Source organism: Thunnus maccoyii, chromosome 17 (genome assembly GCF_910596095.1).
Source record: "Thunnus maccoyii chromosome 17, fThuMac1.1, whole genome shotgun sequence".
Taxonomy (NCBI): Eukaryota; Metazoa; Chordata; class Actinopteri; order Scombriformes; family Scombridae; genus Thunnus; species Thunnus maccoyii.
The window spans coordinates 17769990-17786052 of NC_056549.1; the positions used below are offsets into that span (position 1 = coordinate 17769990).

At 39.6% G+C, this 16063-nt stretch overlaps 1 protein-coding gene across 1 annotated transcript; it reads right to left on the reverse strand.

The window, feature by feature from the left end:
- Positions 1–1721: 1721 nt before the first annotated feature.
- Positions 1722–15430, reverse strand: rab32a (RAB32a, member RAS oncogene family). Its single transcript, XM_042390569.1, has 3 exons — positions 15052–15430; positions 5618–5895; positions 1722–3240 (listed from the first exon to the last, which is right to left on the reverse strand). Exons 1-3 carry the CDS (start codon positions 15263–15265, stop codon positions 3091–3093), a joined length of 642 nt encoding a protein of 213 aa, XP_042246503.1. The 5' UTR covers positions 15266–15430; the 3' UTR covers positions 1722–3090.
- Positions 15431–16063: the final 633 nt, after the last annotated feature.

A 16063-nucleotide genomic window follows, 5' to 3' on the forward strand; every position in this document is an offset into this window, starting at 1 on the left:
GAACTACACAACGTGAAACCATAAATTAAAGGACAGATTCACAGTTTTTCAAGTGTGTCTTAAAACAGCAGTCAGGTGCCAATATGAACACTGAAAGAGATTTTCCTCTCTCGACACTGTAATCATTTCTCCTTTTCATCCCCTTTATTTATTTATTTGTTTGTTTAAATGCGCTTTCAATGTAAGTGATGGGGGCCTGAAGCTTATATGAGGCTTCAGCAGTCTGAGTTAGTCATATCAAGTTGATATCTGCCACATTTACAGTCTTTTTAGCATCAAATTCCCTCTTTCCTTGGACAGTGTCAAAAAGAAGTATAGTATAGTGACAAAAAGAGGGACTTTGGCACTAAAAAGACTAATATTGAAAGATATCTACTTGATTAATTTGGCACAGAATGAGGCTTGTGGATTTTGGCCCCCATCACTTAAATTGTAAGGGCATTATGAAGGGATATTCTAATGGCCAATATGAACAGGAGGAATGATTATAAAAGGAAAAAACAATTTCAGTGTTTATTTGGGGACCTGACTGTTGTTTTAAGACAGACTTGAAAAATTGTGAACCCACCTAATAACCATCTAGCCTTACTGCTATTTCAATTGACAGCTGCAGAATATTCTGAACAAAAAATTGCAGTCCAATACAACACAACACAATACGGTCTCAAAACTTGCTGCAGAGTTGAATCCTTTCTGACACCGTCTCAATAAAAGAGTAACAGTAAAAGCATCACAAAAATAGCAATATGGAATTGTATTGTTTTTTACGTTTTTGTTATTTTGTTATAGACTCAAGCCTGTCACCTTGTGATGTACTGTACATTTGGCTCAGAAGAAAGTAGCAGTACACTGTCACAGAAACATTGGAATCAAGTCTGAGATAAAAAGGGAGCAAACAAACTTTCTCTGAAATACATGCTGACCTGTTTTAATGATGTAATGTGGATTGCAGTATTGGCATTGAATAAGAGTTGCTGGAATGCTTTTAGAGAACACAACTGGTGTGGCTCTACTGCATTCCTGCTCTGGTAACAAATAGGTGTGTGGAAGAGCACAAGCTGCAGAGTTGGGAGCACAATGTCTGATGACTATCACACTCTGTTTCTTGAGTGGAGTCACATGGTCCTGTCTCTCTTACACACACACACACACACACAGTCTCAGTTATACTTTTTCCACACACACAGCTTTATCCATAATCCTTTGTGCTATGAGTTTCTTCAAGGGCAACTTGAAACTATACTAAAGGTGCAATGTTCTACAAACATTTTGTACAAATATACACTTTTGTAAGCCATTTTTAATGAATGAAACTAAACTACTATACAAATGGTGATTTTGCACACAGTTCTAGCTTTTGTGTTTTTAATAGGTTGACTAATATTACAACTGTTTTTTAAAGGTGACATTTAATGTTGACTCTCAGACATTCTTCCAAGTGCAGTCAGAAAAGTGTTATTGTTGTTGCAGCAGTTCTGCTGTAGCATTGCACCAACTTGTTGCCATTGTAGATCTACAACAACTCCCAAAAACCTGCAGTCACCTACACAAAGCATAATTGCTTGTATAGCATGCTAATAAGAAATGTGATATTATGAGAATAATCCCAGCTCAACTGACTTGATCCAATGTGTGTGTAATGTCTACATGCCAGTAAAACCAATGAATTTCATAATCTGAAACATCTGCTTGCGAGAATGAACCATAAAATCCAAACAAGGTAAACAAAATAGGTTTATGCTTCATTTTAGCCAGTAACATTGGAGCATGTTGGGCAAAACTGCTCCAATGTATCGTTATTAGATCAATAAATGCATTAAACACATTCCAACAATAAGATAAATACATACCTCCACAGACAGTCTAAAAAGCTGCAATCACTAGTAGCCAACACACATCTGTTAAAACGTTTATTCTATTAAGGTCTTGTAGATTTAAAGTATTTTCACATGTAAACTTAATTTCAACTCCACGTTAAAAAATCCTTTATATTTCAGTTTAACATTTTAACAGATTACAACCCCTATGCACAAGAGAGTGTAGTCCTCTGTTTGATTCTGTTTTTTATGATATCTCACCGGATGTATAATGCATGACCCAACATGTTTAAAAATACATACTGTGAATCAGATCTAAATGTTCATACCATTGGACAGACAATCAAACAAAGACTTTTCAGTGCCTCACATTGTACCATTATTAGAGTTTTTGAAATACTGTATTGACCGTCTGTGTCCTTGTAACTGTTTGAGTGAACAACAAAAGGGTTAACCCATACTCTTATTAAAATAAGAAAAAAAACTGTATTATGGCACATTATGTCAGAGAAAATGTAGCATAAAGACAACACTTTTTACAGCAATATAAAATACAATCACACTTTGATAATGCTTAACTGTGATGCCCATTTGCTTACTTTTTACACAGTAGTCTAATATGAGAATAGTTGGAGACACGAACATGAGCGTGCTGTAAAATTACTGTTAAAGGGGCATCTGGTATTTTAACTGAAGAAAACCTGCAGAAGCACTCAACACTAAAGTGACTTGTTTCACGGACAAATGGTGAATGACACCAACACAAATAAAAGGCTACAGACAGAGAATAGACCAAAGTGGCAGATTGAGAAATCAGGAGGCTACAGGTTGTTGCCTTGCTTGTCTGTTTCAACATTCTGCTTAGTTTGCACCCTTTGTCAGGTGTGGTACAGTCCAGGGCTTCAGAGGCTGTTGAGGCAACAGGGGTTTGAGTGTGGAAGTTTGTGGTGGAATATACAGTCAGGGAAAAGTGTGCTGAGAAAGACACAATAATAAAGATCCTGTGGTTTGAAAGTGAGGGACAAAGAAGGAAACAGCATGATAGAAACTGAAAATATTCAGGAGACTATCAAGATAAAATTAGGCTTCTATTCTGGCCTTGGGGAAGCTACAATGAAAACTTTCATGTGCAGGTCAGATGGGCATCAGTGCAGAGAGGAGAAGATCCTAGATCTTTGAAGAACCCAAAATTTACATTCCTCCCCGAGGCTACAGTAGAGGGCTGGTGCCACATGCTGGGTGCATGGGTTGGCTAATGAGAATCGATTGAGTGTTAGCAGCAGCCTGATTTGCTCTCTGCAGCCACAGTCTCCTGGTCCAGTTTGATCCGGTCTCCATTGCTCTCCTCATACGGCAAACCTTTGTCATTAGCCAAGATATTCTCTACCAGGAAACGTGCTGCCTCGTCCACGTTGATGTTGTCCTGTGGAAAGGTGAAAACAGCATGTCAGAGTGGTGATAAAATACGCATTTCCTTTGTTTCAAAAATTGCAACTTTATAATTTTCATCCTTCCTTTGCTTCCGCCTGCACGTCAACACTTGTAGCAAACTTTGTTCCCTAGATTACATCACAAGCCTTTATAGACACTACAGCACTCGTCAGCATTGCTTCAGAAGTTCACTAATTCATATGAAGCAGCCTGTTAGGGCAACAGCTGGGAGACAGTTTCCAGTGAGCCAGTCCGAGGCCAGCAGCAACTAAATAAAAACAACCATTCACTTTTGTCCTTCAAATGTGGCCAAAAGCTGCCATCCCATGGGTTGAGAAGGTCATGAATTTTAATGGCCTTTCTCCAGGCTTTACAGTTACAAAGATATTTACAAGGAGGTCTGGGCATCTTGGGTAACAACAAACAGAAAAAACTGTATAAAAACAAATTACTGAGTTGCGAAAGTCAAAAATTAAATTAGCAATGGAAGTCTAAGGTTATTATTTTAGAAAGTTATGACAAATCTGGTGAGAACACAAATCTACTGTTCATGATTAACTGGTAGGGCATATAAATTTAACTATATGATTATGAGAACTTTCTACTATTGTACTATTTTGATTTTCAATGCATAGAGGGTGTGCACCAATCAGAACCAGACGAGCCTCCTAATTAGAGACAAAGTTGTTGACGATGTCGCAGAAAAGGCTGATTAGGACCAGAGGAAATTAACAGCCTCTTAGTATGAGTGTCCTTCCTCAGACCCAATGTCCGCAAAACTGCAATCAAAACAAATGATTAATGTATGTATTAATCTCTCATAAGACCTTTTGTAAAGTTTATATTTAGAGGAAGCCTGTGTCTTTGCTTTACAGAAAAAGTTTGGTGCTCCTTAACAGAATTCCAATCACAGACTGTTGTAGGTTGAGTTTAACACGTGCATGACTGGCACACAAAAAACAACACTTCAATGCACTCACAGAAAGAAAATGGCCAGAGAGGCTTTGCACACATCTCACCCCCACACGCTTCACATGATATAGCACGTGACAGAAGTGAGGGGCCTTAGGTTATTTGGAGTGAGTTAATAAAGTTAACTCTAGCTACTAAAATTCATCAAAGCATTCCTCAACATGGAATTAAAAGGCTTGAGATGTAACAGTGAACATGAGCTGGCACATGCAGACAACTTGCAGCCTTTTGTCAGTCTTGTGCTCTCACACAACTACCTGCTAAAGAGTCTAATACAAATATGAGGGCTGGGAGTTTGCATTTCATCAGACATCAAAGACTAGGAAGTCAGATATTGTTTAACCCTTTCATGTATGAATTTATTTCTAAATTTTGTAGAAGTGAGAGGCTGCAAACATGATCTCATTTCACCAAACTCTGCACACAAAGGCAGAAGTACAAGAGCCTAGAGTAAACACACACACACACACACACACACAGCAGTAACACCAAACCTGTGACACCGTGACCAAATTTGAAGAACACCATTACAGAATTATCTCTCAGAGCCCTGTCCTTTTAACCCCAACAGCTCTGGGCTGTAACATCAATCAACATCACGTGATACCATAACACACCAGCTGTCCAAAACATGTTTTTGCCAGTTGGGAAGATAAATGTTCATAGATGTTGTGCATAAATTGCAGGATAATTTCCAGTCTAAAAATTTCAGCTATTTGGAAAAGTTTTTAAAGATTCAAGAAATATTGGTGCTCTCATTCTAGCCACATTTATTCTTTACTAATTCTACAAACTGGCAAACTTAACACTGAATTTTGGATGAGAACTGATAATGTGGAGTGCTGAAGTTAACAAAGGCTTCACTACATGTAACTATTTCACAGTCGCCATGGTGACTAGTGTGATTACACCATTCAGAGGAGGGGTGGGGCGGGGGCTGGCTTCGCCGCAAGATAATTTCTGAGGATTTCCTGTCTGCCATGAGGGGAAGTGAAGAAGCCATTCAGTAAAACGTCAGAATGTCTTCAACTTCACAGCAAATGCTCAGTAGCTCCTTTTATTTAGATTTGGCAGTGTATCTTCAAGCTCTTATCACATCTGATTTGCCACAAACACAAGTCACGTTCATGTGTGTAATAAGATTTCAACCCATTACTGGTCATGTTTGAACCATGACTTGAGGCGCTTTAAAGGAAATATTTATCCCCCATGATGCAAGATATTTCAGCCAGCATTAATATGAGCCCTAACTTTGGTAATTTCACGCTGCTGTACCCTGGCTTAATCCGTAGAATAGCCAGAAATAAGACATAAAAAGACATCAGAGAGAGGAGAATTATTGAAAAAGGAGCCCGTTAAACAGATATAGAGAGGAAAGTACTGTATTGATCTCTCACCTTGGCCGAGGTTTCAAACCAACCGAGAAAGCCAGTCTCTTTGCAGAAATTGTCCATTAGGGCCATGTTGTTGGTGCTCTCTTTCTTCTGGTCACATTTATTGGCGAGCAGCACTGAGGGTATAGGGTTGCCATTAGCCAGTTTCACTTTGCTGTCCAGGTCATGCTTCCACTTAGATACAGCCTCAAACGTGGAACCTCTTGTCACATCGAAGACCACGAATGCCCCCACAGCCTCTTTGTAGTACACCCGCGTCATGTTCCCAAATCGCTCCTGACCTGGGGGATGGGAGGAGAATTTAGTGGAGTATTAGCATTTTTACAAAGCACCTAAAGTAAGCTTGATGAGTAGCAGGGTTTTAGGTTTATGAAAGATTTTTTAAGAACGTGTAGGCCTATGTGATGACTCCATCAGGAGAGTATGTGAGAAAACAAAACGAACCTAAATACCAATATAGTATCTTAAGGATGAAGTACAATCTCTAGCCTTGAGCTTTGACACAGTAAATGGTGAGACATATTTCATTCTCCTCTTTTGTCACAACTCAGAGAGACCTCACTCAACAATTTTCCTCCTTTGTTGTGGCCAAAAAATGATGAGGATCAAGATGGTTCTCATTTGACCTACTTTCCCTAATTTGCCACAGGCCTAATCCACACAGAGAATGACAGAAGTAATCTGCCATAATAATAAATCCATTCTCTGTAGTCATTCCCTGAGAAAAATCTGAGATGATATTTCACAAAGGTATAACGAGGGGAATTACCAGGAGGATATGAGGTGTCACCATCAATCTGAGAGTGCCTCCTCTTAAACTGGTTTACTTCTAGATATTGTTCTGTACCTGTACTTCTCTATAAGCTACTGATTATAGTCACATCACACCAACTCGACACAGGTTAATCAGCCAGTGAAGAGATCATTTTCCTCTGCTAAACATCAATGCACTGAGTCAACTATTTGAAGTATGCATTTTGAATTTGTTTATTGTATTTTTTCCTTTTTAGTTTGTATGTGAAGAGCATTCAAACATTTTTAGATGCCACCAAGTCATGGAAAATAACTATATAGAGCCACAGACTCCACTGTGGTCATGCAACTATGAACTATAGTCATGAACTATTCAAATTTCCACACTTTAATTAGCACATTTAAAATGAAACCTTAAAGGGGAAATCGAGGTGAGAAGATCACTTCACCTTAACATAACCATGCAGTGCACTGAGGTGTACAGTACAGAACATCAGCGAGGGGAAGTGAAACTATGATTTGCAGTTTGGTGGCACAGCTTTGGTAAACTTGACTCATGTCACACCTTCATGCATACCTGTCTGATCAAAAGATCACTTAATGCCTCTAAGAGATGGGCCCCGTGACTGGGCTCTGATGCCAAATCTTTTCCTGGATGCCAACATAGTTAGATGTGTTGATACTGTACTTCCCCCAACACTGCCCTCAGAGGAACTCTATACAAGCATGAACAGGCTATAATCTGTGACACAGACAGTTTTGGTTCCAGATGTAACAAGGATGTTTTAAGACATTAAAGCAATAGAGAATCTTTAAAAGAATTGGTCATTTTAATGCCAGGATCCTATGGTTAAAATGTGTTTCTGGCAGTTCTGAGAGAGAACTCTTTGTCCAGATATCACAAAAGCAGTTTTATGTTAAAAGTTAGATAGAGGATTATGTTTGCTTTTACTCCATTTTGATGACTGCTGTTTTTTCCTCTTCACATACAAAACAGTCATGGTCTTGCATAAGCTCCCCCATGTATGTTTCCTGTTTTTTCCTGTAAGGTTTTGTATGCCAATATCAGTCATGGTGTATGATTACTCCCATCTTATACATAATTTAACACTGACTTCATATAGTTAAAGGCCTGTTTAAGGATTGTATACATTTGAGGTGTATACATGTGCACACAAATTAAGAAATACATGAAAAAAGCATTACTTAGATTTAGTTTGTGTCTGAGCTTGTGACAGAAGATAAAACACCAGTATAATCTTGAAGTGTTGAAGCTTGTGTATGTTGCAGTTACCATTCATTTACATTGATGCACAGATTGTGCCTTTAAAGCACCTGCTCATTCAACTTATTTTTAGATTCAGTCTCTGCAATTACATCAGGTTTCCAATGACTTAATGTAGCATTTGATGGATTTAGCACATACTGTTTTTTTGCTACACTGCTCCAGTTTAAGAAAGCCTACAGGGGCAAGTGTAATTGTACGAGGGACAGTTAAGAGCTTCCACTAGAGCTGAGTTACAAAATAGAAAATGAACCACGAAAAAAATGATTGAGGAACTGTGAGCACAGCTTCTCCAAGTATACTTTCACTTTACTGTAGGTGCTTACCCAACCACGCAAGGAACTGGAGTGGCGTGGCGCAGTGCGGGTGTGAGTGAGAGAGCGAATACACTGTGGGGCCCACAGGCCTGACGGTAATTGCTCATAATTGAGAGTCTAATTTTAGCTGATATAACCCCAGGTGAATTCACCAGAGACACGACACAGTGGGATAAAGAGCCGATACACTGAAATAAGGATTTCATTTCCAGGCCTTGTAGAGCTCATACATCCGGCAAGAGTGGAGGGAAAAGCAGAATATGGACAGAAATAACTGGCTTCACAATTTTTCAAGGCACTTGCAAAGTCTAGCTGACCCAAACATAATTGTTTAGGCAGAATGTGTGACTGAACAATATTGAACGCAGAGTGAATTCTTTTCAAGGCACTTGCAAAGTCTAGCTGTCTTGCAGAGCAAGACAAATTCTAATATCTTCTTTTTAGGTGTATTAGTCGATAAAGAGGCAGGTAAATAGAGGCAGACATTTCTCAAAAAGGAGCTAAACAATGCAGTAAACCATTTACTCTTACCAATGCACACAGCAACAAGGACAGGTGAGCAGACCTATTATGGTGTACTGATAATAAGCAAAAAAACAACCCTTTTGCCAGCTTACCTTGGACTGAAAACTGGTTTCCATAAAATGTAGAATGGCAAGGTTGGAGATTTCGTAACAACAATGCCCTGCACACACTGACTTGCAATTTGTTTAATTTGTATCTGCTCAGAACAAGTATAATCCGTCATTTATTTGAGGAACTGAAGACAAACCATTCCATAAATACAAAGAATCCATGACAGCATGCTGGTCTACATTCAACACTTCACTTCACTTGATTTTCTGACACGTCCAGTCCTTAATCGGCCGGTCGATATTTAAGCAGAGCCAGTCTGCGGGTGTTAACTTCACTCTGTATATGAGTGGCTGGATGGAGAAGACTGGTATGGAGTGATTATATCAATCAATAGCGCAGATGTGATTGCAGCTGCAGACATACACGCTCACATACACACACACACACACACACACACACACACACATACACACAAATCTGACTGTTGTAGGGGGTAATGAGTTATTTGGGGTATTGATAAGGTTGTGGTTCCACGCATAAGTCATTAACATTAAATGACAGCAAATCCCATGATGCTTTATCTTTGAGGTCCCCATAGTCATTCTAGTGCATTTACTAAATCAATTACTGTTCCTGAGGAAAAAGACTACTGATTTGTTACAGCAAATATAATCTACCTCACTCTATGTTGAATAGGTCAATGATATACAACAGCCAAACGTTAGCTTCCAATGAAGCAATCGTTTGTTCTTTTTTGTTTGTTTGTTTGCAATTGTATGGATTTAAACTGTTTAAAAATGGATGAGCATTTTTTTCCAATAAGCTGTAAAATGAATGATTTTCTGTCATTAAGTCCGGCTATTACTCTGTCAGTCTTTTAAACCATGTTACGTTATGTCTTCACATTTTCACTCCAGGTTTTCCTGCTCTAATTGGCGAGCTGGTTGCCTCTTTTGTAAAGGTTTGACTTTAAGAACACAGGAGGCGTCAGAGGTCAGAGACTTGTGTAGGAAGCTCAGCTCTATCGATTCTGCGATGTCAATAAATGCGATAGATTAGTAAATATCACTTTAATGGTATTCATACTCTTTTGGTGTGTTTCATGTCTTGTTCTATTACACCGATGATGTGTGTGTTCTTTTTAACATTTTCATAATTATCCTGCAACAGAAACGTATATCTGAATGAGCTTTGTTTTTTCTAAGTAAAGGACAAATACAGTTATGCAAAAAGCATTAATGAGTGTCATATGCTGTTAACCAAATCATCGTAAAACACAGGAATGGAATGAGCAGTATGAACAATAGAGTATCAATGGGTAACAGTGAATGCCAAAGACGAGCATGAGACTGCAGGAGAGTGCAAAGCTGTGTGCTGCTGCCCCAAACACACAACATGAGGCAACAAACTAAAGAGAAGTATGTCTCAATTCATAGAGAGAGACAGTAAACTATTGGGAAAGGCTTTAAACAAGGACGTTTCAGATCACACAGATGAATACTGGAGCGTGACCTCAAGTGCAGTTAAGCTTTCTGCTTATGAACACGAAAATTTTTCAGAAATCTGCAATTACAAAACTACTTGATGAAAAAGAAGCGGTTTAGTTACAGCCACTGTATCATCTACTGTTTGTTGTGTGGGAGAAACAGAAAGAAAGCAAAGTCTCATCATTATCCATAGCCCTAGCAACCCTAGTTTCCTCTACGGTCGTACATATTGCTATTCCGTGGGTGGGTTACCATAGAAACTGTCCAAGCCAGACACGGCAGCAGCAACAGCAGCAGTCTCCGTCTGTTGTTAGGAGGCAACTGGCTGTGAAACTTCCCCGCACGACCCTCCTAACAACCACGAACATAACGAAGACAACACAGGGTCCAGTCATTAAAAAGGTAGGCTCCAGCACGAGCTTTCAACGAGAGACCCTGAACAACACATGACCTGCACGTTCAAATTCCACTGAGCAGCATGTGAGAAGTGACTTATTTCAGCTTACTACAGCCTTCAGCGCTGAACAGAGTCTGAATTGAGGGAAAATCCCCAACCTTAACATGGTTATTACCGTTGTTTCCCCATCACCTTCAGCTACAGTGCTGGTGGGCTGCTCAACATTAAGCCTTGGCACAAGGTTGTAGGAATTTAACACAGAATGATAATATCTGTTGTAGAATATTAAGCAGAGTTATTGCATGTGGCTCATTTAAACTATATGTCTGCCCTCTTTTATGAGTCTGTTAGGATCCCGGACAGGAGACTCTTTTAAAATCGTAATTACCATTGACTGTTTTGCGGTAAATATTACCATAAAATATGATCATAGATAGAAGATGTAATCGCACGAGCAAATATTTGAGCAGTTAAGAGCAGTATTTTCTCGATTAATCATTTAGGCTGTGACTTGTAAAAAAATAGTGAAAAATATGGATTATCATTTCCTACAGCTCAAGGAGATGTATTAAAGGTCTTCTTTTGTCCAACCAACAGTCCAAAACCCAAAAGTATTTTGTTTACAGTCAAGTATGACATATAAAAGTAACAAAACTTCAAATTTGAGAAGCTGGAACCAGTTTATTTTTTGCATTTTTGTTTAAAAAGAGACTCAAAAGGTTGTCTGTCAGTCGACTTATTGATTAATTTACTGATTGTTGCAGCTCTAAGTTAAACACAACAACTTAACTGTACATTAACACACAAATATGACTACTACTATCACCACAACCATCATCTAACAACACACAAAAGACACTAATGATGCACAGAAGGGAAAACTAATTAATTTTACCATTAAAGAGCTCCATCAGGCACATATTTGCGCTTGTTTCATATACAGATGGGTGACAGTAAAAACCTGTATATGTGAGTGGAAGAATTTGCCTCCACTCAGGGCATGAGGTGTCACTACAAGGGTTCAGAGTTAGCACTGTAATGGGAACGGCTGCATCCTGTTAATGTGAAACCTTCTGCTCCTTTAGAAATGTCTGATCCTAAAAAAGGTGCAGCTTTCTTACTCTATGCCATGGTGGTAATCATCCTGTCCGCTGGCATAGACAAATCCAGGAGAGAGTAGCAATTCTGGGTGAAAAGGGGTGGGAAAATCCACGAGCTTCACATTGACTTCCACAGTGGCCCCATCTTGTACAAGGCTCTGATTACTATCATTCCTCCCAGACTGTAATCGTTATTAAAAGGTTGGTAAAAGACAATGCAACTCTGAAGTTGCTCTCAGTGTTGCCAAGATGATAATTCCTTCTTTTCTGCACGATTAAATGGCTTAATGGTTGGTCTTAATGACTTGGCAAATATACCTCCAGCTTTCACTCTTTCACACCCACATCTCATTACTTATTTTATCCTCAGAGTGTCCTCAGGCCAGGCCTTGGTGTTGGTGTGAGTAATGAGGTTTAGTATCTGTGTCATCTAACCCCAAACTTTCTTTCTGGTCAGTGTGTGTGTGTGTGAGCATGTAAACGGTTCAACTCACCCAATGTGTGCAAGCATGTTCCCTTGTCTCTATGAATGATATCAGTCTATCTAAGTGTGTGTCAGTGTTTATTTACCCTCGCAGATCCTGTGATCGAGTGCTGTCTGTCTGGCTGTGACAGGCAGACGGCCTTCCCTGGCATTCAGTCACAGATGCCCCCTATGCACTGAGCTCATGCTGCCAGGGCCCAAGTGACGGCGGGGATCGTGGCCCACGCTGCTAGTCAGTCTGTGACAGACATGCAAGTTGTTGTGACGAACACCCCCCCCTCCGAAACCCCGCACACACACACGATTGTCCGCCCCCTTTCTGTCACTGCTGTAAGCGATGGAATAAATATAAAAACAGCAGTCTTCCTAACCATCTGTCCTGATCTGTCTCAGCATATGAGGTTTGATTGAAGGAGAGGATGGACCTGCGTAACCGTGGCAGTGTTCGAGAGTAATAATAGAACGTATCTAGAGGCAGAGCTAATCATTTTTTCTTTCAGCAGGAAAAAAAAAATCATTTAAGGTTGGGTTCACATTTTTACCCACATGCCCATATGTGCATTGAAAGAGTTATTGGTCAATGTAGTTTCTACTTCTTTGCATGCTGGTTGTGAAGAGATTCCTTCCTAACACAATTTCAATCTAAGAGATGGGGGACAAAATCCACAATACTCGTTCTGTGCAAAATGCATTCTGCGGCTCCAGCAGTCCTAGTTCGACCAATCATGTGGGTATCTTCCAAAGTTACAATCCTTTAAGTAGAAAATTGGCTCTTTTTATTGTTACTATCCCTCCACTGCAGCTCAGCAAGGAAACACAGTCAGTGAAAACATCACGTATGAACAGGAGGAACAATTACACCAACCAATACTTCTTTCAATGTACAAATGGGCACGTGAGCATTGTTTTAAGACAGACTTGACTGAACTTATCCTTTAATCTGTGCTTACATACATGCGTATACCCACATATGACTCACAGCAACTGAATTCTCATGTAAAAAAAAAACAAACAAAAACACATTTTCCTGCAGGAACAGACGAGAAGCTTTTACATCTGGCTGTGGATGTTTGAACAGCATGAACTGGAAATAAAAAAAATCTCTACCCCAATCTTGTGTAGCGCAGGCTAAATCAGTTGCACATGGTGATTTTCCACAACTGACTATTTTGGGAAAAACTTGTTTTGTTTTTGTGGAGTTCTACATAGTTTATCCAAGTATTTCCCACTCTTGCATTTGCATCATGATCAGAAACCCGTGAATTAGAGTCATTTCAAAGATTACTGGTGTTTCAAATTATGTGGTGGCTACAGGCTAATCAACAAAGACATGGTACATATAAGAGAAAACAGACCATAGTGTAACTTGTGAACACAAAGTCCAATCGTAATGAAAGCATACATAATCGATAATTTCATTATCCCTACTTGGCATAACAAATTTCAGGAATTTCCACATGAGAGTGGTAAAGTAGCAGAATTTCTTTACACTTTAGTTGTTTTAATCTGACATTTTGTTAGTGATTTAAGTACGACCTATGTATTTAAACTTGCATCTTAACTGCATTATAACATTGTTTGTGTCATTGTAACATTGTCGTGCCTTTGTAAGCAGTATAAATGTATTCTTCACACACATCCTTTAAACACTCGAAGACCTTTCTTTTAATACCACCGTCTAAGAGAATGTTTAACCAGCCCCACTGTCCCTGTCCACATGTGAGATAACGATTGTAAAGCATGGTGTAACCCATAACAAACAGAACAGACACTGCAATTTGTATGTATTGTTTTTGTAATGTCTTTGCTATTCGTGTGCAACAGGATGGCTCAAAGCTGTCACCTGAAGACAGACACAGTCCTTGAGATGTCAAAAATCATACATAGGCACAACTGTTGGCACTTTCAATATAGAGCGCACACACGAGTCACATGATCTCATTATACCTTACACTGAAAAAATTCCATGACCGTATAGTATGTGACCAAGCAATTGCACAAGCCTCGTGTCAGATGTATTATTGGCTATGAAACCACACCAGATAAAACATGAAAAGACAGAGATAGAGGCATACAACCCCCCTTCATCACACACACACACACACACACACACACACACACACACACACACACACACACACACACACACACACACACACACACACACACACAGAACCTCACATTATACCCTCAATCCTGCTTCTTTAACCTTTATGAGCCTGAAACTGTCAGCTGGATCGAAACTTGCAATTTCAAACTTAAGTCATTTCGTTGGCTGCTTTATCTACTTCTCTTCTTTTCTCACTTCCTTTCTATAACTTGTCTTTTCAAGCGTGTCATTCTCAGACTGCCATGTTTACAGTGTGATATTTTAGTTCTTGGAGATGACAAACACTGTGAGAGTTTGCATGTGGGAAACTTTTATTTACACAGCTCTGATTTCTCCAGGCTTGCTTACTCAAGCTGCTGGAATGCACAGGTTGGTGCGTACGCCAAATTTATACCAGCTTGGAAGAGAAACACAAGGATCACATGGGACTAAAGAGAGACAGACAGACAGATAGAGGCGTCTCAACAACATTACAGTGACATTTCAACATGAATAATAGCGTGACATAAAAGATAAGGGCCAGTTAAGTCACCCAGTAAGCCTATAAACACATTTTTAATCCCAAGAGAAAACATTACATGAATATGATGGTGAGTTTAATTGAAGGGGGGGCGGCGCTCAGTCGGTAATAACAACGTGACCTACATTCCACTGACAATTATGAGCTGCAGTGATCATAAAGTGGAAAAGACAACGAGCATGATCAACCGGTCTTTTCTGCTGGAAATTCCTTCGCTGCTGCCTCTATGACTTCAGAGCCGTCTGGGAATTTAAACTTTTATAATAAACTCATGAAACATTGAGGGAGGCCAAGCCAAACTCATGACAAGTGACTAAGAACATATTTTGTAAACTCTTGTGTAGGCGATGCGAAAGTGATCAGAATCAAGAATCAAGTCGCAATTAAAGCGAACGAGCGTGTCCTTACCTGCGATGTCCCACAGCTGTAACCGCACCAGCGTTTTGCTGTCCCAATTGATAACTTTAAGTGCAAAGTCGACCCCGATCGTCGCCCTGTAGTGCTGCGAAAAAAGCTGGTGCACGTAGCGTTTGATGATGCTGGTTTTCCCGACGCCTAATTCCCCGATCACCAGCACTTTGAACAAGTACTCCTTACACTCAGACACCGAGCCCCCGGCCATGCTGAGACTGACACACTCACAACTTTTCTAAAAAAGAAAAAAACACTCTAGATAACTTCTGCTTTCTCGCTCATGTAGACTTCCTGTAAGGAGCTGCTGTGGACTGGGCTCGTCAGAGGGCTGAAGGTCAGATGCAACAGAAATTACATTTATCTACCCCCCCACCCCCACCCCTCCCTTCTAATCCTCCTTCTCCTCTTCCTCCTCCTCCTCCTCCTGCAGCCACCTGATAAGTCACAGGACCCGGAAATGTCAGGGAAACTCGATATATGTTCCTCTTGTGGCCTTTTATGCTTACATAATAATGTGTTGTTCCCCAAACTTTCTCATCATGTGTCATGATCATCAACTAATTCTTTAACAGAGTCACAATCAGATCTTTTTTCCAGATATATTTTTTTAAATAAAGAAATAAGTATCCATATGTGCTTTTTAATGTTTTAATTTTGCTTCAGGTGTTTTGAAAACTGCTCATTGTTGATTAATCTGCTGATTATTTTCTTGATTAATCATTTAGGCTATGAGTTTTCAGAAAGTGGAAAAGTGAAAAATAGGCATTTTAATTTCCAACAGATCAAGATGTATTAAAGGTGCAGTATGTAGAATTTAGTGGCATCAAGAAGAAGTTGGACTTGGAAGAAATTGAATATAATATTCATAAGTATGTTTTAATTAGTGTATAATCACCTGAAAATGAGAATCATTGTGTTTTCGTTACCTTAGAATGAGCCCTTTATATCTACACAAGGAGTGGGTCCTCTTCTATGGAGGCTGCCATGTTGCACCGCCATGTTTCTA